Genomic DNA, 24,099 nt, shown 5'->3' on the forward strand with positions numbered 1-24,099 from the left:
CTGCACTATGAAATTTGGTTCTGCTGGGGCTGCGTTTTGTGCTGCACTAAGGTATTGCTGGCCCCTGCCTACATGTGTTGCCCTGCCTTCTGTCAACTTGAACCTACCTACAATATGTGGCCACTTTCCAGGGCCACATTAAGTTCCCTGTCCACCCTTGAATGTGTTATGTTTAGTTTCTCCTGTGGTGGCACTGCAGGGAAACAGAGCACTTCCTGACAGGTTTCCTCACAGATTTTAGCTGATCACAGGGGTTTCCAGCAGGGGGATACTACTATGTATAATGAAAATCATTTTAACAACTACAGAGTGTCTAAAGTGGAGAACCCCTTATCTTAAAATACTGCATCTGTCAAGTGCATAGGTCAAGTCACATCTGGTCAGCTTTCTGCTCCCCAGGGATAGACAAATTGTAGCAATTATCTAGAATTATCTAGATCAGGTATGTCCAACCTGCATCCTTCCGAAACTACAACTCCCAGCATGCCATGATAGCTTTAGGCTGTCCAGGCATGATGGAAGTTGTAGTTTTGCAACAATTGGAAGGCCACAGTTGGACTTGCCCGATTTAGATTCTGATACACTATTCTATGTATCCAGGGGTGCACCACCAAAGAAGCTAGGTGTGGCAATTGCCTCAGGCAGCACTAGGTAGGGGCAAGAGAGGGGCAGCTGAAGGGCCATGGGCTGAAAGGAAGGGGTTAGGGTAAGAAATTGGCATTGGCGTGGGAGGGGCGCCATTTCAGTTTTCGCCTCAGGCAGCAGAAAGGTTAGGTGCACCCCTATATGTATCACACCCTTTGAATAATGAAAAATTGCGCAATTCTTTTATTATACTTTTGTGTTTTCAATTCCTTTCCATATTTAATATACCCTCTTGCTGTTAGCAAATATATAAATGCAGTGTCATAATATATAGTATATCTCCCAACTGTGTGAAGTATCAGGTCTGCACAGGGTTTTCTGCCTCTGATTTTAGCCTGCAAGCAGAAATAGTGTAATGGCGAGTGGTCAAAACACAAAGTATATGAGTTGTAGAACTTTTTATTATATAGTTATTAGGTTTTCTGTATGTACCACTAAAACTTTTTAATCTAGAGGAGACTATATAAGTCATGTATGCATTATATATGGAAGGATGTACCTTTAGAACTCTGTAGCCGTTTGGCTACTATGCAAAGCCATCAACTCCCTACTTCACTGCACTTTGAAGGGTTAACTTGCACCGTGATTTATGCTATTGCATGCACTTTTACAGTTTCATATTTCATACTGCATTTATATGTTTATTATAATATATTCTGTTCATTTGCACTATCACACTATAGCTGCACTGCAGAAAGGATCAATGCACAGCCAGCTAATACTAAGATACTTTACGACTTTCTAACTATGCAAAGTTTTGGAGGTAAAATGTCTGGTTTACCTCTGTTGTTTGTGTCTGAAGACTTGTTTATGTCTGCATAAATGGCTTAATCATTCCCATAGATTTGAATTGAAGCTCTATACAAGTCTATATTAAACACAAATTGTAAGAATGTTTCTGTTTAGGCTGTGCTTCTCCACTCCACCCCTCCAACTAGAAGTTTTAGTTCAGCTAGAAACTATATATAAGGAGAGCAGTCAGAGCCCCTAATGCTCTGTAGATAGGGACCAGTGTTAAGTAGTAGATACTCTGCCAATCTGCAGATAAGGACCCATGCTTAGTAGGAGAAACTCTGCCTGTGTTTCTCAGAAAAAGAAGACTCCGCGACAGGTATACTCTACCACAGATTCTAGGTCACCAGCTCTGTGACCAAGGAGCTGGTGAGACCACTGAGCCACGGACCCTAGGCCACCAGAATTTGGCCAGGGAGCCAGCCTTCTAAGGGAGAGAGGGACAGCTAACTCTCAGACCTTTCCTCAGCATGAAATCTTCTTTTGTTAGGAGGAGACTGAAGAAGCCAGCTCAGTGCCATGTCTGTATTGTTTTGCACTTGATTTCCTCCAGTAAAGAATCGCATTGGTTTACTGAACACCCTGACTCTGTGAACTTATTTTCCATTGGGGTGCACCATGCCCTACCATCACTTCCAGAGAGTAGCAACACGTGATGACATCTCAATGGTGTCCAGAGGACCCAGCATAGCGTTGGGGATATCCCAAACCCTGCCACTGCGTACTCCAACTGCAAATCACAAAAATGTTAGGCTATGCTCAGACGGCCAAAAAACATTCGATATGCATCTGTGAAGTTTCATGATAACGATTTAAAAATACAAGGAGTTTTATTTGGATAATAGCCAGAGGCGTACATAGATCTCCTAGGGCCCCATACAGAAGCTTAGTATGGGCCCTCCTACCCCAGCCAGTTTCCCAGTATGTGTGTTTCAATCACTTCCAGGAAATGCAGAATGCAGTGCCCCAGATTTCTGATGAATTATATTTTTTTAATAATTGGAAGGAATTTTAATTAAAAACAAAATAAGAAAATATTAATCACCTGGCCTTATCTACTTTATCCAAATTTTATGTCAGTAAAGTGGAGCAGGTGCTTCATTCTGACAACCATATTTCCAGACAACTGGCATGAATACATTGATAAATCTCCTGCTTCCCCCCTACTACAAAGCTGGCTGCCTGAAGCCACCACTAGGGGGAGCTCAGTGCATAGGAATTCATACAGTTACAGTAATTCTCAATGTTTGCACTGAGCTCCACCTAGTGGTGGCTGCATGGAAATGCAGTGTTTCCACATCAGGAAGAGAAAGGAGGAGTTCAGTGCTGGGCTCCCCTCCCCCGGGCCCCACAGCAGATGCATGATCTGTCTCCATTGACTGTATGCCACTGATCATAACTAATATTCTTCATTCATATCAAAAGGGTACATTAGTCATTATACTCACCTCAGATGCTACAGAACCTCCTTTTAGCCTCAGTAGAAGGAACTTCAAGATTGCCTTTGGAAGAAGATAAGCAGTGTCCATGTAGCGCCGCTCATCTTTTTATAGTCTGACATCAGAACGTTATAATTGCACAAATATTATTAACACACATAGCAATGGATGCGTTTAAAGAACTAGACTTCTAGGAATGGTGGATCTTCAAGGCAGCAGACCAGGAGAATCGCAGCTAATATAATATGTTTTTACTGGGGGGTAAATCTAACATACTTTAATGATAAAAAAAAAAGACTCATCATGTTCTTCTTGTCAAGAGCTCAAAATCTCTTTAGTCCTAACCTTACGAGAACTGTGCCTGCCAGTGATTCATACAATTGGAAACTGTAGGTGTGAAGATTATGTCACCATTATCTCCCGTATTACCACGTATAAGGGGATCCTAGCATGTGTATGGCTCATCTCGGGAAGCAAATCTCTTTTTGCTTTATAAATATTTTAGATTAGGAAACACCTTTTAAACACAACTGATAAGGAAATCCAATCTAACCTATGGTAATGCGGCTTAAAAATGAAAACTTTTGTCGCTCAATTATTGAACAGTAGGTGGCAGCAACACTCCCAAGGTAGTACCATATAAGCAAGTTAAAAAGAAGGGGTCAGACCTAATTTACCCCCCCCCCCCCCTCCCCTACTCACCCTCCCCTTTCAGGCGGGTTTATAATGGGATCCCAATGGAAGTGTTAATGCTTTAAACCTGCTGCCAGCAAAGGACAAGGCGAGAACCACAGGAGAGACATCTGTGCATGTCCACTTACTTTGCTTTCCTAGATTTTTCTTTTTTTTATATTATTATTTGAATAATTTTTTTTTTTAAGTATTAGGTTTGGCTTAATTTTCCAAACGGCAGAAAATCTGAAGATTAACCCTTATACGTCTGTTTTATAAACTTTTGCACCTGTTTTGAAGAGGAAACGCAATGATCCAGAGACGTTTTGCCATGATTGTCACTTTACTCCTTGTCCTGCTGCATGAGACACAGTCATTGAACCACAGGGGAACTGGACCCCGGGTAAGAGATCTCACATATACACACACACACATATATATATATATATATATATATATATATATATATATATATATATATATATTTACACACACACACATGTTCTGGTCTCTACATATAATCTGACCTGCAGGGTTTCTTAGCTTCTATGACAAGACAATACCAACTGCAGACAAATCTGAGATTCAATCATTATTGTTTTAGGATATGAAAATATAGTTTCACTTTTTTTGTCTTGAATATTATATATATTAGCTTGTTACAGATATTGTTGCAATGTTAACAGAAATATTGAAGACCTGGTATTAGTTTATTATCACAGTGCTCTGCGGAGCTTTCTTTAAAAAAAAAAGTGTTGTACAGATGTAGCAGGGCTGAGTTTGTGACCTTTTTTTGCCTTTATTGGACCTCATGCACGCAACTGTATGTATTTTGTGGCATGCAAAATACAGATACTGTCCGTCTTGTATCTGTATTTTTTTGCAGACCCATTGACTTCAATGGGTCCGTGGTCCTCATTTTGCAGCCGAGCATAAGACATGTTCTAACTTTTTGTGGAACGGACGCACAGGATGATCTGTGTGCTTTCCGCATCCTTATGTCCGCAAAAAGATAGAATATATGTCAGCAAAATGTGGACCACGGACTTATTGAAGTCAATGGGTCTGCAAAAAAAAATGTGGATGGCACATGGATCACATCTGTATAATGCGGATCCGCGGATTGCGGACTGCAGAACGGACATGGTCGTGTGCATGAGGCCTGCGTTAAGATAACTAGCAGGTCCTATGGAAAACCATAGATAGCACAGTTGTGCCCCCTTCACAGATTTAGCTCTGCTATGGTGGTACGCATTATTAAAACGTGAAACACGGAAACGCTGCAGTCCGCACACATAAAACCGGTGACATAGAAAGCTGCTCTGTATAAGGATTAGCTGAATATTGGAGTCGGGGGGGTGAACTATGGACAGTCTCTATTACAGATCATTGTGGAGTAGATTCACTTCTAGTTATGGCTAAAGCGTGATCCGTAAGGTGCGTCTCAGCGGCTGTTTCTGTCATCTCTAGCTTCAAAATTCTGGTGTATTCATCGTCAACGTCTTGATAGTTCGAAAGTGTTTGCAGTGCAACCTCTTGTTGGGGAAAGTTATTTGGTTCTGGTCCTATGCAATATCGGATTGCTCAGTTTTTTTTCCATTGAGTTGAATGCTATCTAATCTCTCTATTGTAGAGGTTGATGCTGATCTTGTAGAGCGGGGTCAGGTTTCATTCAATGGCCTTTTTCCGTTTTCTTGGTATTCTGTCTTCTCAGAAAAAAATAGTAGATGACATAAGTTCTCATGAAGATGTCGTAAGGAAATAGAGATGGACAGCAGCAGAGCTGTGAATGCGTCATTCAACCTTAGCATCAGCCAAGAATTACCTGTATTCCAATGTAAAAACCACAGACAACTGATCATATGAGTTGCATTAAGGCTCTTCTGTATGCAACAGGTTCAGCTCTGCTACATCTCTATATTAAAGCCATTAACACTGGAACAGAGGCCACGAGAGCTGCAGGAGATACTGCAGTCCTAACACTCATGCATTGTTCAGAAGGTGCAAAGTGCTACGCATTTCTTCCCAGTAAAGGATAGCACAATACGCTGCCCCGTTAATTAAAAAAATTGGCTGACAATCTATTAGACATAAATTATAATGTAACTGTCTATGTGTAAAGTTGGATTTAATGAAAGCAATGCTTACCAATAAGGCTGGGGCAGTGCGTTGTGCAGGATGATTAGCGATATATCGCATCTTGTATTCCTCTGGTTACATGAAATTACTTGCAAATGCGGTGATTTAGGTAGAATCCAAGTTGTTTAAAATTGATTCACTCATTTCTAATTGGTATTTTTATTTTATTTTGCATTCCTTAAAAAGAAAGTCCCACCTCGAAATCAGAGAAAACTGCATGTAATATCACAAGCAGTTTTATGGATGTCATATTGCATTACATTGCAAAGAGCTTATGATATGTCATTTTGTAGTGTGACCTGTGCAGGGCCACTCTGCGCCACACAGTAAAACCCCCTGGGGAATAAGGTGGCCAGAAGCACAAAGCTTTCACCGAGGTCAAAAGAACATTTTGGTACCATCACATTCCCAGTCAAACCACATAGGACTACTTTGCAGAGCGCTTCCCTCATATGGTACATGCACTGTGGCAGATCAGTAATACCATGACAAGTACGCAGGTCCAGATGGTTCTGTCCTCTGGTCATAGATGCATCAGTTATCTCACACTGTGCACTATATTGTCACATATTCCTGGAGCATCAGTGACCATCTTAGGACATAACCTGCTATCACCTGATGCTCACCATCACATATATCAGATGTACCCAAATAATAAAGTATTCTAGACAAAGACACTGCATAGCTCGTGAAGTCAGGTGTGGCGAGTTGGCCCGGTGGGTATATAAGGTGTGTGATAGGCTGTCTGCACACTTATCCTTCATTGCGGTCATGTGTAGAAGGGGCGATTTATCAGAGCTGATTATTGGCATTGGGGGCCAAAGGTGGCAGCATTTCTGAAACTGCGCAATTTGGGAACAGTTTGCAAAACTTCAGAGCTCCACATCCACTGATGTGAGAACGTCGGCTATGAAGGTACATGAGAGCAGAACGACATGCCACAGTGGAGCAGCTCACAGGTAAAATGAACCAGGGGGCTACCAGATGTGTATCTAAAACAGTTCAGGGCACCCTACTATGCAAGGAAGGTCAATAAACCTCTGCTAACAAAGTTGCAAGGTCAGAAAAGACTTCAATTTTCACGGCAGTATCGGAATTGTACCTCCGCTGATTGGCAAAAGGTTGTCTTCTCCAATGAGTCATATTTTCTGCATCATTGAATGGATGGATGTTGTCATATCAGGTGAGAATTATCATAAAACAAACCCCCTGCAACCATTGCTGGAAAAACACAAGCTGGTGGTGGCAGCGTTGTGGTCTGGGGAATGTTTTCGTGGCATCCTCTGCGTCCACTTTTTCATTTGGAAGGCACTATCAACCGATATGGGTATGAATCCATAACTGCAGATCAGATACACCCATACATGCTGATTGTCTTCCTAGGGGCGGATGGGATCTTCCAGCAAGACAATGCAACATGTAACACAGCTAGAAATGTCTGACATTGGTTGGATGAGCATAACCAAGCCTTCCAAGTACTACCCTGGACCCCTAATTCCCCAGACTTGAATCCAATTTATCATCTGTGAGACCATCTTGATGGTCTTGTTCACTCTATGGATCCTCCCCCACGTACCCTCCAGCAGATTGGGAATGTACTGCAGTTAGCATGGCTCCAGATACTTGTGACAACCTACCAGGACTTACTGAGCCACTCCCTGCCCGTCTAGCTGCTGTCCGTGCTGCACATGGAGGTTCCTCTGGATATTAGCTGGTGGTCATAGTAATGTCAACTGTGTGTGTAAATATACACGACAGATAGACAGACAGCAGTGACAAAAATTAGTTTAGTTTAATATTTTTGTATGCATTAAATTATAGAGGAGTTATTCCAAGTCACACATTGCCAATAGAAACTAAGCGGCTCATTTATTAGGACCAGCGTTTTTAGACGCCGGTGTTAATATCCTATATATTCCCATGTGCTGGTCACACAAAAAAAAAAAAATCACTAAAATGGTAAATACATATTATCTAGTACTGACTGTCATTAAAGTATAACTGTCGTATATATATTTTTTGGGAGTATTGGATTGTGGTGATTAATATCTCCTTGGTGGCCCTATTTAAACTTTTCACTGTGTATTCAATTACCCCTTAATTCCACAGTTTTGTCCCCTCTACTGCCTACTTTTACCTGTGCTTAAAATCAGGTTGCTAGGCATGGTCCGTCTATGTGTTGAAGGACGGAGGACGCAGAAGCACGCTGCGTGCAAGGTCACATCACTGACAGCCAGGGACTGTAAGTAAATAATTAAAGCCAGGTCCTCCCCAGCAGCAGATAACAGTGCCTGGGCTGTGTGCACTTCTCCCTGTCCCTGCACTTGGCAGACGCTCCCTCACTCAGCAGAGCTGGAGAATGCAGAGTTGGAGCAGCGCAGACCGGAGAAGGGAGATCTGCCATCTGCTCAGTGTATAAATGACAGCAACATGTGGTAAGAGGACCCCTTTGTGCTGCAGGAGATTAACCCTTTGGGGGGAGGGCTCTGGTTACTGACACTTTTGGGGGGCTATTGTTACTGGCTAGTGAGGGCAGGCGGGATTAGCCTCAGGGTGAGGGCAGCGACGGCCATCTTAACTGAATAGTGATATAGCAGTTTTATGCAGACTGGTTGCTAAGGGCTGAATCTTATTAAATATGGGGTAAGTCAGTCTAATAGTAACTGATTCTGAAATATCATGTTATTAGTAACTACATATATGAAAATTGAAATTAGGGTCTAAGTGTGACAGTTATCCTTTAAGGAGACATACAGTGCCCACCGGGCTTCCAGCACAAGGACCTTGCCAAAGGTCGTATTTGTCCTTTATCCCTTCATCCCTTGCAATCTTCTGTTTTTGCGTTATCATTTTTTACTCACTGCCTTCCCGAAGCCATACTTTTTTTATTATTCTGTTCACATAGGCACACAAGGGCTTGTTTTTCTGCGGGACAAGTTGTACTTTGTAATGGCACCATTTAATATTGCATACAATGTAGTAGGGTGGAATTTGAAAAAAATGCAATTCCGCCGCAGTTTTATGGCGTTCCCAATACGGACCTGTTACCTTCATCTGTGGGTCAGTACAATTACAGTTTTTTCTTGTGTTTTAATACTTAAAGTAAAAACTTTGAGGGGGAAAACAAAAATTATTTTTTTCTTTCTGTAATCATATTCTGACCCCTATAACTTTTTAATAGTTACAGTATGTCTAAGGATCTGAGTGGGGCCTCATTTATCGTGGGGCAGTCTAGTTTTTATTGATGCTGTTGGAGTGTGTATGACTTTTTGATCACTTTTTATTTCAATTTTTTGGAAGGTGAAGTGACAAAAATGGCCATTTTGATTCTTTTTTACATTATGGCATTTGCCCTATGTATGAATATGTTTATATTTTAATGGTAAGGGTGTTTTGGGTACCGATACCAATGACCTTTATTTATTTTTTATTGCTCATTTGTTTTTACTTTCAATATGGGGAAAAGGGGTGATGTGAAAAAAAAAAAAAAAAAATATATATATATATATATATATATATATATATATATATATATATATATACAGACGTGGACAAAATTGTTGGTACCCTTTGGTCAATGAAAGAAAAAGTCACAATGGTCACAGAAATAACTTTAATCTGACAAAAGTAATAATAAATTAAAATTCTATAAATGTTAACCAATGAAAGTCAGACATTGTTTTTCAACCATGCTTCAACAGAATTATGTAAAAAAATAAACTCATGAAACAGGCATGGACAAAAATGATGGTACCCCTAGAAAACACAGAACATAATGTGACCAAAGGGACATGTTAATTCAAGGTGTGTCCACTAATTAGCATCACAGGTGTCTACAACCTTGTAATCAGCCATTGGGCCTATATATATGGCTCCAGGTAATCACTGTGTTGTTTGGTGATATGGTGTGTACCACACTCGACATGGACCAGAGGAAGCAAAGGAAAGAGCTGTCTCAAGAGATCAGAAAGAAAATTATAGACAAGCATGTTAAAGGTAAAGGCTATAAGACCATCTCCAAGCAACTAGATGTTCCTGTGAGTACAGTTGCACATATTATTCATAAGTTTAAGATCCATGGGACTGTAGCCAACCTCCCTGGACGTGGCCGCAGGAGGAAAATTGATGACAAATCTAAGAGACGGATAATCCGAATGGTAACAAAAGAGCCTAGAAAGACTTCTAAAGAGATTCAAGGTGAACTTCATGCTCAAGGAACATCAGTGTCAGATCGCACCATCCGTCGTTGTTTGAGCCAAAGTGGACTACATGGGAGACGACCAAGGAGGACACCATTGTTGAAAACGAATCATAAAAAAGCAAGACTGGAATATGCCAAACTACATGTTGACAAGCCACAAAGCTTCTGGGAGAATGTCCTGTGGACAGATGAGACAAAAATCGAAGTTTTTGCCAAGGCACATCAGCTGTATGTTCACAGACGAAAAAATGAAGCATATCAAGAAAAGAACACTGTCCCTACTGTGAAACATGGAGGAGGCTCTGTTATGTTCTGGGGCTGCTTTGCTGCGTCTGGCACAGGGTGTCTTGAATCTGTGCAGGGTACAATGAAATCTCAAGACTATCAAGGAATTCTAGAGAGAAATGTACTAGCCAGTGTCAGAAAGCTTGGTCTCAGTCGCAGGTCATGGGTCTTGCAACAGGACAATGACCCAAAACACACCGCTAAAAACACCCAAGAATGGCTAAGAGGAAAAAATTGGACTATTCTAAAGTGGCCTTCTATGAGCCCTGACCTCAATCCTATTGAGCATCTTTGGAAGGAGCTGAAACATGCAGTCTGGAAAAGGCACCCTTCAAACCGGACACAACTGGAGCAGTTTGCTCATGAGGAGTGGGCCAAAATACCTGCTGAGAGGTGCAGATGTCTCATTGACAGTTACAGGAAGCGTTTGATTGCAGTGATTGCCTCAAAAGGTTGCGCAACAAAATATTAAGTTAGGGGTACCATCATTTTTGTCCATGCCTGTTTCATGAGTTTATTTTTTTACATAATTCTGTTGAAGCATGGTTGAAAAACAATGTCTGACTTTCATTGGTTAACATTTATAGAATTTTAATTTATTATTACTTTTGTCAGATTAAAGTTATTTCTGTGACCATTGTGACTTTTTCTTTCATTGACCAAAGGGTACCAACAATTTTGTCCACGTCTGTATATCTTGGGTGAATAAAGATCCACTATTTTCACCAACGGATGTGCTGCGGTGTTTTCTATTTTATTATATATATATAAATAAAATTTAACTAAATTCAACATCCCCTTAGGGAACTTAACTTGCGATCGTCAGATCGCTTGTCCCATAGACTGCTAAGAATTACCATTGCAGCCTATGGGAGATTCAGTGAGTTCCTATGGAGCCCTGCCTTAAGAATACAGCTGTGGCAGGCCTCGGAGCCTATAGCAGGTTCAAGGCTACGATAGTGAATGAACAGCTTCCCCAATCTTAGTGCAGAGGAGCCTCTCAGATGCCATGGTCACACTTGACCATGGCATATGAGGACTGAAATGTCTGTGATCGGCATTATTAGCTCTGGGTGCCTGCTGTGTAAAACCTCTCCGCTCATCTTCACAGCGGGCACCATGTTTAAATACTGAACCTCCTCCATACATGTATGGCAGAGCTCAGAAAGGGACTTTTTATGATCCACTCCTGATTTTGGCTTCCATAACGGCAATCCGAATGCATCGCTGTACGGTTGGACTATAAACGACTTCATTATCCCACCACCAACGAATGTGGACCTTAAAATTTCCAGATTTTTTATGGGTGCATCCTACCTTTTTGAACTGCCTTGTAGATCCCTTGAACTCAGCAGCTCTGAACAATTTTCTCTCTATTTCACATAAGGATTAATCACATCACATCTGCGTATTTCATCTTAAACCAGATGCTTCATGCTTAATCATAGCGGATAATAGGATTTAGAAGATAGGCCAAAATATAACAAGAATTTGTGTTAGACTTGGAGAACAATATTTGTGTCCTGTGCTGTATGCTTCCTGGGACATAAAGATTTGGGTTCCTCTGGCCAGAAGAGAAGTATTTGTCCAGACCAGGATCCTGGTAATCCCCTCTGGATCTAGACCTTGGTTTATCTCCAGCTATAAACACTGCCACGTCAAGGCTTTTCTGCTCAGTGTAAAAATCCTGTAGGGCCATCTTTGACCCATGGAATCACCACTGTAATAGCCTCTGTTGGGTTGAATGTGTCTTCAGTGTAAATCAGATAGAATGTCAGAGCGGCTAGACTCTTAATAAAATGGTAATTGTTTGCTGTTCATTGCACGATCCTGCTTAAATCTTGCTCCAGGCACACACTCTGCCGACTGTACATACAACACACTGTGTATTGGAAGTGCATATACAACCCTCTAAGAAAATACAGTATATAGGTCATTCTGTGCCAGGAGGTAATGACACCAAGACCCATATAACAATGATGCATACAGATCTATAGTTCAGTAGAGATTACATTCGTCCACATACCTTCTAATGGTATTGCTGTGGAAATATCCTCTTCTTGCCTCTGTGGTGAGCACTTGTCAGCTCTTCAAAGCAATGCTGTACCTGCGAAGTAGACATTTGCTTAGAATGCGAAGACTTGGAACAAAGAGTACCTTAAACATAGAAGGTTCATACCTACCTGCTCCACACCGCTCTGGTCCTCCTGGCTGTCCGCGTTGTCTCCATCTTCTGGTCCCCGCACGGCTTATATCCGGCTGGCCATGGGTATGCTCACACGCACTGCTCCAGCAAATGACTGACTTTAGTGGTGACGTGCCGCTTGTGGGCACATCACTGCTGAAGCCAATTATTGGCTGCAGCTGTGAATGTGACCATGGCCACCGGATGTAAATATTGTGGGGACTGGAAGTTGGAGATGGTGGGGGCAACATGGAGGACCAGAGCAGCGTGGAGTAGGTAAGTATGAATATTCTATTTCAGGGGGGCAGGCTGCAGGCACTTGCTTAAAAATCTATATTAGCATGAAAGCCCCTTTAAATATGTCCATATAGTAGACCTGCAGCCACTAATATGTGAAGTCTGGATCTGTATATTTGAGTTTCCCAAGAAGCCACTGTATATATAATGTGTCTGCACTTTTCCTGTTCAAATTTCATTGACTCTGCTGAAATTCTACATTTGGACCAATTTTGACCCATAATAAGCTCCAATGACTCAACATTTTCTTTGGTTTCTATGAACTTTGCAATTTGGTTACAATTATTTTTGACATACAGAGCAAATGGGAATATGACACCTATCAAACTGACCGGCGAATACAAAATAGAGGTTTCTTAATACTTTAAGATTTAAACAAGTTAAACATGTATTTCTATACTGCGGTATGATTCATAATGGAAAGAGAACTTAATCTTAGAGTTAGGCTTATGCACGTGGCATGTCCTTACAGTGACACCGATAGAAATGTATGGAACATTCCTATGCCTCCTTATTATGGAGCCAAATGGTACCGCTGAGATTATCATGGTTGCCAACGCTCCAAAATTTGGCTTAATTATCCCAAATTTTCAGAGACCACGCCAACAAATTTGGTTGGTCCAAACTCTAAAATGGGTAGGATTATGTAAATCCCACCCATAAGTGGGTGTTCTGAGGTGGGGCTTAAATGCCATGAGGCTTAAATGCCATGAATTTCCTAACACAAATGTGAGTAAGTATGGATTATATGTGCCTTCATACAGGCTGCATGTGTTAGCTTCTGTGCTACACCATATTGTTTGGCTTCATTCAGTGGCGTTCCCACTCCGGCAGAGAAGAGCCTGCCAGAGCTCTCTGCATCCGGCATTGCCAGATGTTGCCACAGTGTCCTTCATTGACTATAATGGGATTCAGCGGAGATCTGGCCACTACAGTCAAATATGCCAGAATTCGGACGGGCAAAAAACATTGCATGCAGTAGTATTTGTCCAGCTGAATCCTGGCATATTTGCCAGGTAGCAGCTGGATCCCATTATATAGTTAGTCAATAGGGCCGGTGGGCATTGCCGGACACACAATGCTCCAGAGAACAGCCTGTAACAGTGCTCATCGCAATGTATACTGGTGCGTCAAATGTGAAAAGCAGTTGGTGAGTTGACCAATATTCTTTGAACATGGCGATTTTATCTATATAGGTATCTACATAGTGTAATGGTAAGACTTCAATGTTATTCCCTTCTAGAGACAGCACTGATAATACTGTTACAGTATAGCATCTTTAGTTTACATGTGCAGCAATGTTCTAAAGCCGCCGTGACTTGCCTTTTAGCGGTTGGCTCTATCAACATGGGCACAGTTTTTTTCTTATGCCATTGCTATGATGGCACAGATGATACATCTCCTCGTGAGAAGGAAATTAACACTCATTCATCTACTTACAACACACCCCGTAGATAACGATCATGGGGTTTGTTTGCTAAAGCCGTTCTTATTAACATGGAGCGGTTTATGTTTTTCGAGGCACACAGGTAATAGGACTTCTACTGTGTTCTACTATGATGATTATACATATTGCCCGTTTCTCGCCAATACTTGCTAAATGCTAGTGTAGACCACAATGGACCGATACAAACAATCTCAAGGTTCTGACTAGTGATGAGCAAAGTATTGGAAAATTCAATTCGGTTGCTTCACCTAATTTTACAAAAAATAAATAAAAAAAATCACTTCTTTGTAAGTAGTGAGTGCAATGACAAGGAACAGCTATTGCACCGCTCCCCATCATTGTACCTGTCAGATGCCACGTTTATAGCGGATTACGGCATCTGACATCAATAGTACAGTGTAAAATAATAAAAAAATAAAATCATACTTACCTCATCCATTTGATCGCGAAGAGATGGCCGCCGCCGCCATCTTGGTTGAAGATCCAGCGCTATATCCCGCACAGCCCGTGATGACGTCATACGTCACCGCGCATGGGATTTTGCGCAAGATTTTCAATCAAGATGGCTGTGGCCGGCTTTTCGCAATCAAATGGATGAGGCAAGTATGATTTTATTTGTATTTTTTACCACCATTCAGGGAAATCGATTCGTTACCACAAACCACAAGGAAATTCGGCTTCCCGGTGAATCGAATTTTCCATTAAATTTGGATCGAACTCCACTTTGTGGACTTCGATTTTGCTCAACACTAGTTCTGACCTTTCTCTATTGGTTGTAGCCAACAGCTATATCAACCATCGCTACCAGCTTTGAATCACCACTGGTGTCCACTTGAAGGGGTTGTCTCATCTAGCGATTTGCCACCAATGTCAGATAGGTGTGGGTCCTAGAGGTGGGACCTGCGCCTATCTCTAGAACAAAGCTCCCAAAGTGAAGGAGAGCACACCGCACACGCACTGCCACCCTTCATTCATTTCTATGGGAGTGCCAAAAATAACCAAGCACTGTACTCTGATATTTTCTGAACTCCTCTAGAAATGAATGTAGAGGGCATTGCGCAAGTGCGGCCACCACTCCAGTCACTTCTATGGAACGGCCGGAAATAGCCGAGCCAACTCTCAGCTATTTTCTGCTCTCCCACAGAAATGAATGTAGTGTGGTGCGCTCTTGTTCACTTTGAGAGCTCCATTCTAAACCAATACCTGCACCTACCTGACATTGGTTGTAAATGTATTCGTTAGTTTCTAGGATGAATAATGGGGGATCTGAACAACACAGAAAAGATGCTCCAGAATCGTTATCTCATGAAGAAAATATTAGCGTTTGCACTAAGACTCTTTCACTTGAGGGAAATTGCAATTTACACGGGAGATATCTACCTTTAATAGTGGTCACTTTAAAGGTAATGTACTGTATCTTGTCTAGTTTTTTTTTTTAAATGTTACATTATAGCTGGCTGATTGCCTGGTAGGCTAAATTTTATGGGTCAGACTCTAATGGGGGCAAGGGTGGCATAGCTCATACCTCCCAAATGTCCCTCTTTTGGACCCATGTCCGTCTGTCCCTCTTTGATCCTTAAATGTCTCTCTTTTTGAGCTGGGGAATTAGTGTATAAATGTGCATTAATACATTTACTAAATTGCTCCTTACTAAACTATCTGTACGGTTTCTACCTGTATATTAGGCCATAACTTCATTATTTGGTGCAATTTGGACCTTAAAATATCTATAATCCCATGAATTAGGTGCTAATATTTAAATGGATATTAAAGTGCAAGAGAAGAAAATTGTCCCGGGGCTCCACATGCTGTAAAAAATAAATAAAAGGAACTTATACTCACCTAAACCGATCCCCAGCTACTGCAGTTCTGATGGAGTGAGTAATTATGCTTTGGGCGGAGTTAGAGGTGTGGCCTAGAATGAAAAAAAGGGCCGTGATGTGCGCCGCACATATTGTACCTCTTTGCCATTTTCAAAAGTTGGGAGATATATAGCTTGTCACCAAAAGATACATTAGAATCAGCAAAACTTGACAGTGTCAGCTATGTTTTTAATAAAACATTTAATGTAGGGTCAAAATATATGTAAACCTAGGCAACATTTTATTTATGTTGCATTTAAAGAGGAGCCGTCCCCTCTCCTGACATGTCTTTTTTAGTAGCTACTTGCATTCCCCATGTAACAATTATTCTGGAGCATCTATACTTATTAGGCTACTTTCACACTAGCGGCAGGACGGATCCGACAGGCTGTTCACCCTGTCAGATCCGTCCTGCCGCCGGACCGGCGCTCCGTCCCGATTGACTATAATGGGGACAAGGGTGGAGCTCCGGCGCAGCGCAGCAGTGCACAACGATAGGCCGCCGAACTAAAAGTACTGCATGTCCGACTTTTTAGTCTGGCGGCCTTGAACTGCTGTGCTGCGCCGGAGCTCCGCCCCCGTCTCCATTATAGTTAATAGGGGCGGAGCGGCGGCAGGACGGATCCGACAGGGTGAACAGCCTGTCGGATCCGTCCTGCCGCTAGTGTGAAAGTAGCCTAATAAGTATAGATGCTCCAGAATAATTGTTACATGGGGAATGCAAGTAGCTACTAAAAAAGACATGTCAGGAGAGGGGACGGCTCCTCTTTAAATGCAACATAAATAAAATGTTGCCTAGGTTTACATATATTTTGACCCTACATTAAATGTTTTATTAAAAACATAGCTGACACTGTCAAGTTTTGCTGATTCTAATGTATCTTTTGGTGACAAGCTATATAACTTTTGAAAATGGCAAAGAGGTCCTGCTGCTAGTGTGAAAGTACCCTAACACTATGATATGCTATTCCTCTATTATACCTTCTAGGAGTTATGAATTAATCACTAGCAGTCTAGTGTCACCTATAGCAGACAGGAAGGTTCCTTGTGCAGTCCGTTGCCTTACAGCCAGATATTGTGAGAAGAAGGGAAAAATAGCTGATCCCTTGTGAAACATAATTTTGTTATATATATTTTTTTTAATTTTAGTAGCAATATTAGGCAAAATAAGATCAAAGAAAAAAAAATGGGAAGTGGCGCTGGGAAAATGTAGATTTTTTGTTGTTGTGTATTTTCTGTTTAGTGTTCATTTAAAGGGGTTCTGCAGTTTGTTTAAACCAGTTACGCTCAACCTGCGGCCCTCCAGCTGTTGCAAAACTACAACTCCCAGCATGCCCGCACAGCCTACAGCAGGGCATTGTGGGAGTTGTAGTTTTACAACAGCTGGAGGGCAGCAGATTGAGCATGCCTGGTTTAAACTGATGATCTATCCTCTGGATAGATCATCAGCATCTGATCGCTAGGTGTCCGACACCCCGGGACCCCCGCCGATCAGCTGTTTGAGAAAGCAGGAGCGCCGGGTCCTTCTCACTGTTTACCGCCGGCCCAGTGACGTCATGACTAGTATTGACTGGCCTGGGCGTGGCTAAGCTCTGTTCACTTGAATGGAGCTTAGCCGCGCCCAGGCCAGTTGATACTAGTTGTGACGTCACTAGGCCTGCTGTAAACAGCGAGAAGGCCGCGGCGCTCCTGGAGCGCCGCTGCCTTCTTAAACAGGTGATTGGCGGAGTTCCCGGGTGTAGGACCCCAACCGATCTGATGCTGATGATCTATCCAGAGGGTAGATCATTAGTTTAAACAAACTGCAGAACCCCTTTAAGAAGAGCAGCTCAGAAGTACAGACTGCTGCTATAGCAGGTACAATACGGAGCACAAGAAAGGTATAGTTGTTGCACCGGCATCCTGTGCCCACTGCTGTCCATGGGCCCTGTTCTACTCACCCAGGAGGCCATCTCCTGGTCCATTCCAGCCCTTCTTCTAGAGGCAGCTGTCTCAGCTGCTGGCACATGTAGTGACTTTTGCAGTCTGCAGCCTGGACGCCTTCCTCCTGCTAGGATATCCTAGTGTCCTATAGGGCATGCACTTCCCCTGCTTCCCAAAGGGCCAGGGTGTGCAAAATGTGCACCTTAGGGTAGGGTGTTTTAGGTTTCTAGTATCCAGTATACCAACGAAAGTGTTGTATCCTGTCTGACTACCGTGTACTTTTGCCTGACGACAGACTCTGACTCCATGCCACCTGCCCTGATCTTTGCTTGTTCCTTGTATTGCTCTTTAGCCATCTGGCCCAACCTTGGACCTGTCTTCTAGTTATGCTAGTACTCTGCCTGCCCTGACCTTGGCCCATATTCAGACAATCTACACTTATTGCCTGACTTCTTTGCACTGTGCACCAGTGTCTCTGACCCCCATAGGGCATCCGCCCACCACACCGGGACTATCTTAGGAAGTAGAGGCCTGGTGGCTTCCCATACAGCGAACTCCAGATCCCTGTACAGGTTGAATACTGGAGGATTGACAGGATAACACCCTCAGAGCTAGCCCACAGTCAAACCGGTTGGTTGGCACCGTGGTTCCACACCCACTGCTGTAACAATATTATTCAGAAGAATATGTGCCATGGATAAACCAGCTTAATAGATGCCAAACACTAGATATCTGAATAACTAAGTAGTGAGTGTTGCAAGGTCTTCTAAGTGATGTAATGATAAGACAAGAAGGGTGAGCAAGGAGCACAAATAAGGCAATATTTGCATGAAATTCAATGAGGCAAAGCATTTGCACAAGTGGTCTGGAATATATTGGAGTATTTTGACTGGTCTCCTTGTTTTACATTCAGAATACAGACATTTGTGAGAACAATCGCTTGCTTATGCTTCAACAGTTTTATACTTGCCAGGAGCTAATGTGTAAAACAGATTGACAGTCTCCTGACATTTTTATTTTCATTTATCATGTTAGCTATTGTATACACACTTACATGCACATGGCCCAGCACGAGTCGCACAGCGCCTTTGCTTGTTTTTCCATCCTAATCATACACTTCATTGCAAAATCCTAACAGACTTGTCTCTATTGGAAAATCAGAGCCCTCGAATTTATTAGGCACGAAGACACCAAGATGACTAATCCTTAACCCATGGCACGCTTTACGTTCTGAAAATGGTAATTAAAGTGGTTCTGGTCCTCCAATGTATTCCTATGAGTGTGGGTATATATATATATATATATATATATATATATATATATATAAACACACACACACACACATATATATATATATATATATATATTTATATACACACACATACATACATACACACACATTGTATGTATTAAATGTATAGATCAATCATAGAGTTGTTTCTCATCAATACTGAACATTACACTGCAAGTGGATTTTGGAATTGTGGTGATGCACAAGAATTTTATTGTTATAATTATTCATATTTTCTTTAATTTATTTTTTGCTTATTTTATCCCCCTATATAATAACCAGGGATGAATTAACTGATAGGCAAAATAGGCCAGTTTCTATAGGTGGTCCAGGGTGAAGGAACAGACAGATAGGCCAGTTCTTAAAGGTGGTCCTGGGTGAAAGGGCACACAGTAGACCAGTGGTTACAAGTGGTCCCGGGTGGAATGCTGTCTAAGGGAACATATATGTAAAAATAGATTGAACTGTGTGTATTCTTAGTAGTGTTGAGAGAAGCGAGCTTTGGATGCTACATTCAAAGTCACTTGGTTCAATACTTCGCATTAATACTCTACAGCAGGCATGCTCAACCTGCGGCCCTCCAGCTGTTACAAAACTACAACTCCCATAATTCCTGGAGAGCCTACAGCTATCAGCCTACAGAAGGGCATGGTGGGAGTTGTAGTTTTACAACAGCTGGAGGGCCGCAGGTTGAGCATCCCTGCTCTACGGACATCCGTCTCGATACAGTGTTCAAATGTATGGGCTCCGATGAGCTGAAGTTAGTTATTCGTGAATTTGCTTGAGACTTCGTTGAATAACTTCGGTAAATGATTTTTAAAGTAAAAAAAAAACACTTTAAAACTTGGAACCGAACTCGGCTTCAATTCCGACTGGTACCTCAGTGGGTGTCGTACGGATATGCAGTAGTCACATGATGGTGCTCTACTAGGCGGAAAAGTTACAGTCAATAGCCAACTTGGAACTTTCAGTATTGGGAAGTACACATTGTGAACCCAATGCAGACATATGGGCAATGATGCAACTTGAAGTTCATGGGCCTAAATGCAAAATATGTAATTCCCCCCCCCCCCCACATACTTACTACAATATGCCATCTATCATATAAGTGCTTTCTTATATGACAGAGGAACCTTTGAGTCGCCTAATGCACCAGGGCCTGGATGCCTGTCTCAGCACCCCCTATAGTATGCCTTACCTAGGAGGCATAACCTTTGTTGTTGCACAGGCCTAGGGCTAAAGGGCACACACGCCATGTGAGCAGGCAATTATTGGGAAGGGACTGTTCCTTCCCGATAACTGCCTGCTCGTCAGTGGAGGAAAGAGCTGCATTTACATGCAGCAATTATCTCCACTGCATGGGGACAAGAGATGGCTACTGGTATTGCTCTTCCTCATACGGAGTCATGTTCGCACAGCACAATCTACTGCCCACAAATTATGATTTAATGTGCTGCATCAACGATTAATTCATCAGAGTGCTCGTTCATCGGGTGATGGGCAGCACATTAAAACAGGTCTATTATTGGAAATGAGCGAAATGTTTATTCCCGATAATCAACCCCAAATTTGTGCGGTGTAAATCTACCCAAGTTTAAGGCTACTTGGCAGAGGTAGCAGAAGTTGCATGAGCTGTATGATATGACAGAGCATCTTGCTAAACTAGCAAAATGAAATGCAACATTCACCACTTAGGGTAATTTTTTACAAGGAACCTAATATAAACAATTTTATAAATCTATATTGCAGCTGTATTAAATTTCATTGGCATGCTCCCAAGAATATTAGAGGATAGCTCTCCTGACATGTCTTTAGTGAATACTCGTATTGGCAAGGAAAAAAAAAAAAATCCTGACGATACTTTTCATAGAACTGTGCCTTTCCTTTGTAATTTCTTTTGGAAATGCAAGAAAAAATTGACAACTGGTTGCTGCCATCCACCATGTCAATGAGGCATGTCCCTATAGTGTGTCAGGGGAATAGTGCTGCCCAGTTGTACTTACTAAAGCAGACATTTCAGAAGCGCCGACAAATACACAGTATTTTAATGCAATTAGAAAAGTATCTCAAAAGGTACAGCTTAAGGGCTCATGCACACAAATGTGTGTCGCCCTTGTGGTCTGCATTAAATAGGTCCGCAATCCGTCCGCACCGCAAAAAATACAGCGTGGTCTATTTTTTTGCGATGCGGAGGTGTGGACTGAAATGCTACAGAAACACTTTGTAGTGCTTCCATGGCCTTCCACTCCATATCTTCCGGATTGCAGATCCATTCAAGTGAAACGGTCTGCATCCATGATACGGTGCGGACGTGGCCAATGCCCGTATATTGCAGAATTTTTTTCCCCTAAAGTGAGGAAAATTGCCTTCTACCTCACAGGGGTATTTTTTGCCTTCCTCTGGATCAACTTGCAGGATAACAGGCCGAACTGGATGGACAAATTTTCTTTTTTCGGCCTTATAAACTGTTATTATATAGCTATATCTCTCTCTAGACAGTGGAGAAGGAAAATGTGGGGTGTTACATACCATGTGTATCTCTGGGGCTATTTTCTATGAAGGGGAGGAAGTGATTGACAATTGCAGTGCATCCTGAGAGATTCAGGTGCTTGATGAGCTGCTGCCCACCCACAGAAAGGAAAGAACGTCCTCCAGATACTCAAGTAAATTTTTTTTTTTTATATGGGACAACCCTTTTAAGATAAGAAAACCACTTTAATCTTATAGAAACTGATAAACAACTCCCCCTACCCCACCTTCCATGTAGCGCTGCCATTATCTGAGGGGTTTGAAGATGGTTAGGCTTTATCAAGGAGAATTGTATATTTGATATGAAAAGCAAATGTTTTCTACTTCACAAATAATGACTGTCTACAAAATACCTCCACACCCTTTCTTCATAATTGTTGGATAGCGGTTTGTCACATGAAACAATGGGAGTTTTGGCTCGCTGACTGTTCATGTAAAATATTTTCATTGGAGCTCTGCTTTATCACATACTTGCCAACTTCTGAAAGTTGGCCTCTGGGAGATGGGAGGCCGAGGCGTGCACGGCGTTGTTGTTTTTGTTGCAATCAATATGACACTTTTATAGGTTGTGCACCCTTTTGCACTGCACCCTGCCCCATTTTGAGCAGTGGCCTGCCCCCCTGAAGGCACTTTGGGTGCCAGGGCTGGGTCTAATGATACAGATTCCTGGTGCCACATACAGTTACAGTTCATTCAGTGATGCTTCCTGGGAGAAAGTAGACCTCATTTCTGTGCCCAGAATATGTGTCAACTTTTCTGGGAGTCCAGGGGGGTCTCTCCTTTGTCCAGGAGCCTCCCAGACATTTTGGGAGAGTTGGCAAGTATGTTTTATCATAACATAGTATTCAGTCTTCTTCAAAGGCCAAAAACATTAGGCACCCTTTATTCTTTTAAGTCTGACGAGAAAATCCACAGGGCTTCATGCATTAAAACTAGTAGAGACAAAAAGCATCCTGGATGAAACAAACCGGATTCTAACTTTAATTCTCTAACCAGTGTTGAAATAGAAATGGCCATTCGCTCAACGCCATTTAAGTCCATTGGTGGGCCTATGCAAGTATTGTGCTCCCATTCCAAGCATTTACAAACCTCCTCTTTCCTCTCGGCCTGGAGCAAAGGAAAAGAATGAAACTGCTGTTTTTTTTACTCTATCATTCCCTTACAGTGAGTTCTAGCCACAGATGCCCCATAAGTACCCCCCAAACAATGCTTTAGCCTCAGGATGTCACCCATAAGTACCCCCCAAACAATGCTTTAGCCTCAGGATGTCACCCATAAGTACCCCCCAAACAATGCTTTAGCCTCAGGATGTCACCCAGAGTGCCAATTTCAGATGTCTACTAATCTCCTCGTCTGGTCTACTCAAATTGTCTGAGATCACTTCCCCCCCTTCACCTTGCCAAGTAATGACATCTTCACATGGCACACTTCAGGGAGTTTTGCACTTACTGTGCCATTTTTTAAATTTTTTGTACAACAATGGACAACCATGAGTCCTCCTAATGGTAACAATTGTGTTTATGGTAAGGAAACGAACACATATCGAACACAATCAGCTCCTTAAAACATGAGAAGTATTTACATGGCATACTCTAAAATTGCTTTCTAGTCGTTGCATTACTGGGTCATGAGCGATAATTTACAGTATGGTACGTTGAACATCACTAAATACTTACTGAGTTAATAAAAACTTGCATCAAGATTTTATTCATAGGACGCTGATCAAAAACATTGCATCCACAATCGTTTGTTTTTTTACCAAAAAATTGTTACATCTATGGCCAATCACAGAATAGCTGTGCAGTATCATCTCATCAGATGTCCACTCAACTAGAGAAAGTTCATAACCTTGTCTGCAGCCAGTACCTGATGGGTTTTCCCCCTCCTGTGGAACTCATTACATCTCCCTCCCCCCTTCTGAGACAGGATATGGTAGGACATCTCCCCCCACTCTCTTCCTCTTTTATCACAGATAACATACACACATTAATACCCCCTGGTAATAAACATGCCACACCAAGCACAATGATCCCTCTGGATAAAGTCCAGGTCTGCGTACCAACAATACTTCCAGTCTTTAGGAATGTGCCTAACCTCTTCCCAGGATCACATGCCTGGACATAACTTTTTCTCTGATGGGCATAGATATGAGACAGAGAAGTATCTTGCTATGTCAGAAGCATCAAAGTGTTGTTGCTTCCATTACCTTATGGTTTTATTGTTTTAGAGAGGTCAGTCATAGTTTGCCGTATGCTTCAGTTTAGTGAAACCATAGGCAACAGAGTAATCCTATAATTTAGGCACCTGGAAATTCTGCCGCAAAGGCTAAATAACTTTCAGTTGTTTATGGTATACAGGAAAACAATGGCTGTTTAGGCCGATTTGACCAGGC

The 24,099-nt window shown here is 42.0% G+C and overlaps 1 protein-coding gene across 2 annotated transcripts in view; it reads left to right on the top strand.

Moving 5' to 3' along the window:
• Positions 1-3,663: 3,663 nt before the first annotated feature.
• Positions 3,664-24,099, top strand: part of SMOC1 (SPARC related modular calcium binding 1) — a 180,352-nt gene continuing 159,916 nt past the window's right edge. For both annotated transcript variants that reach the window (XM_044272697.1, XM_044272698.1), the window contains exon 1: positions 3,664-3,951. In XM_044272697.1, the coding sequence (XP_044128632.1) occupies positions 3,859-3,951 (93 nt within the window). In that variant the 5' untranslated portion in view covers positions 3,664-3,858. The remainder of the gene's footprint in view (positions 3,952-24,099) is intronic.

This window comes from Bufo gargarizans, chromosome 11 (assembly GCF_014858855.1).
Source record: "Bufo gargarizans isolate SCDJY-AF-19 chromosome 11, ASM1485885v1, whole genome shotgun sequence".
NCBI classification, from domain to species: domain Eukaryota; kingdom Metazoa; phylum Chordata; class Amphibia; order Anura; family Bufonidae; genus Bufo; species Bufo gargarizans.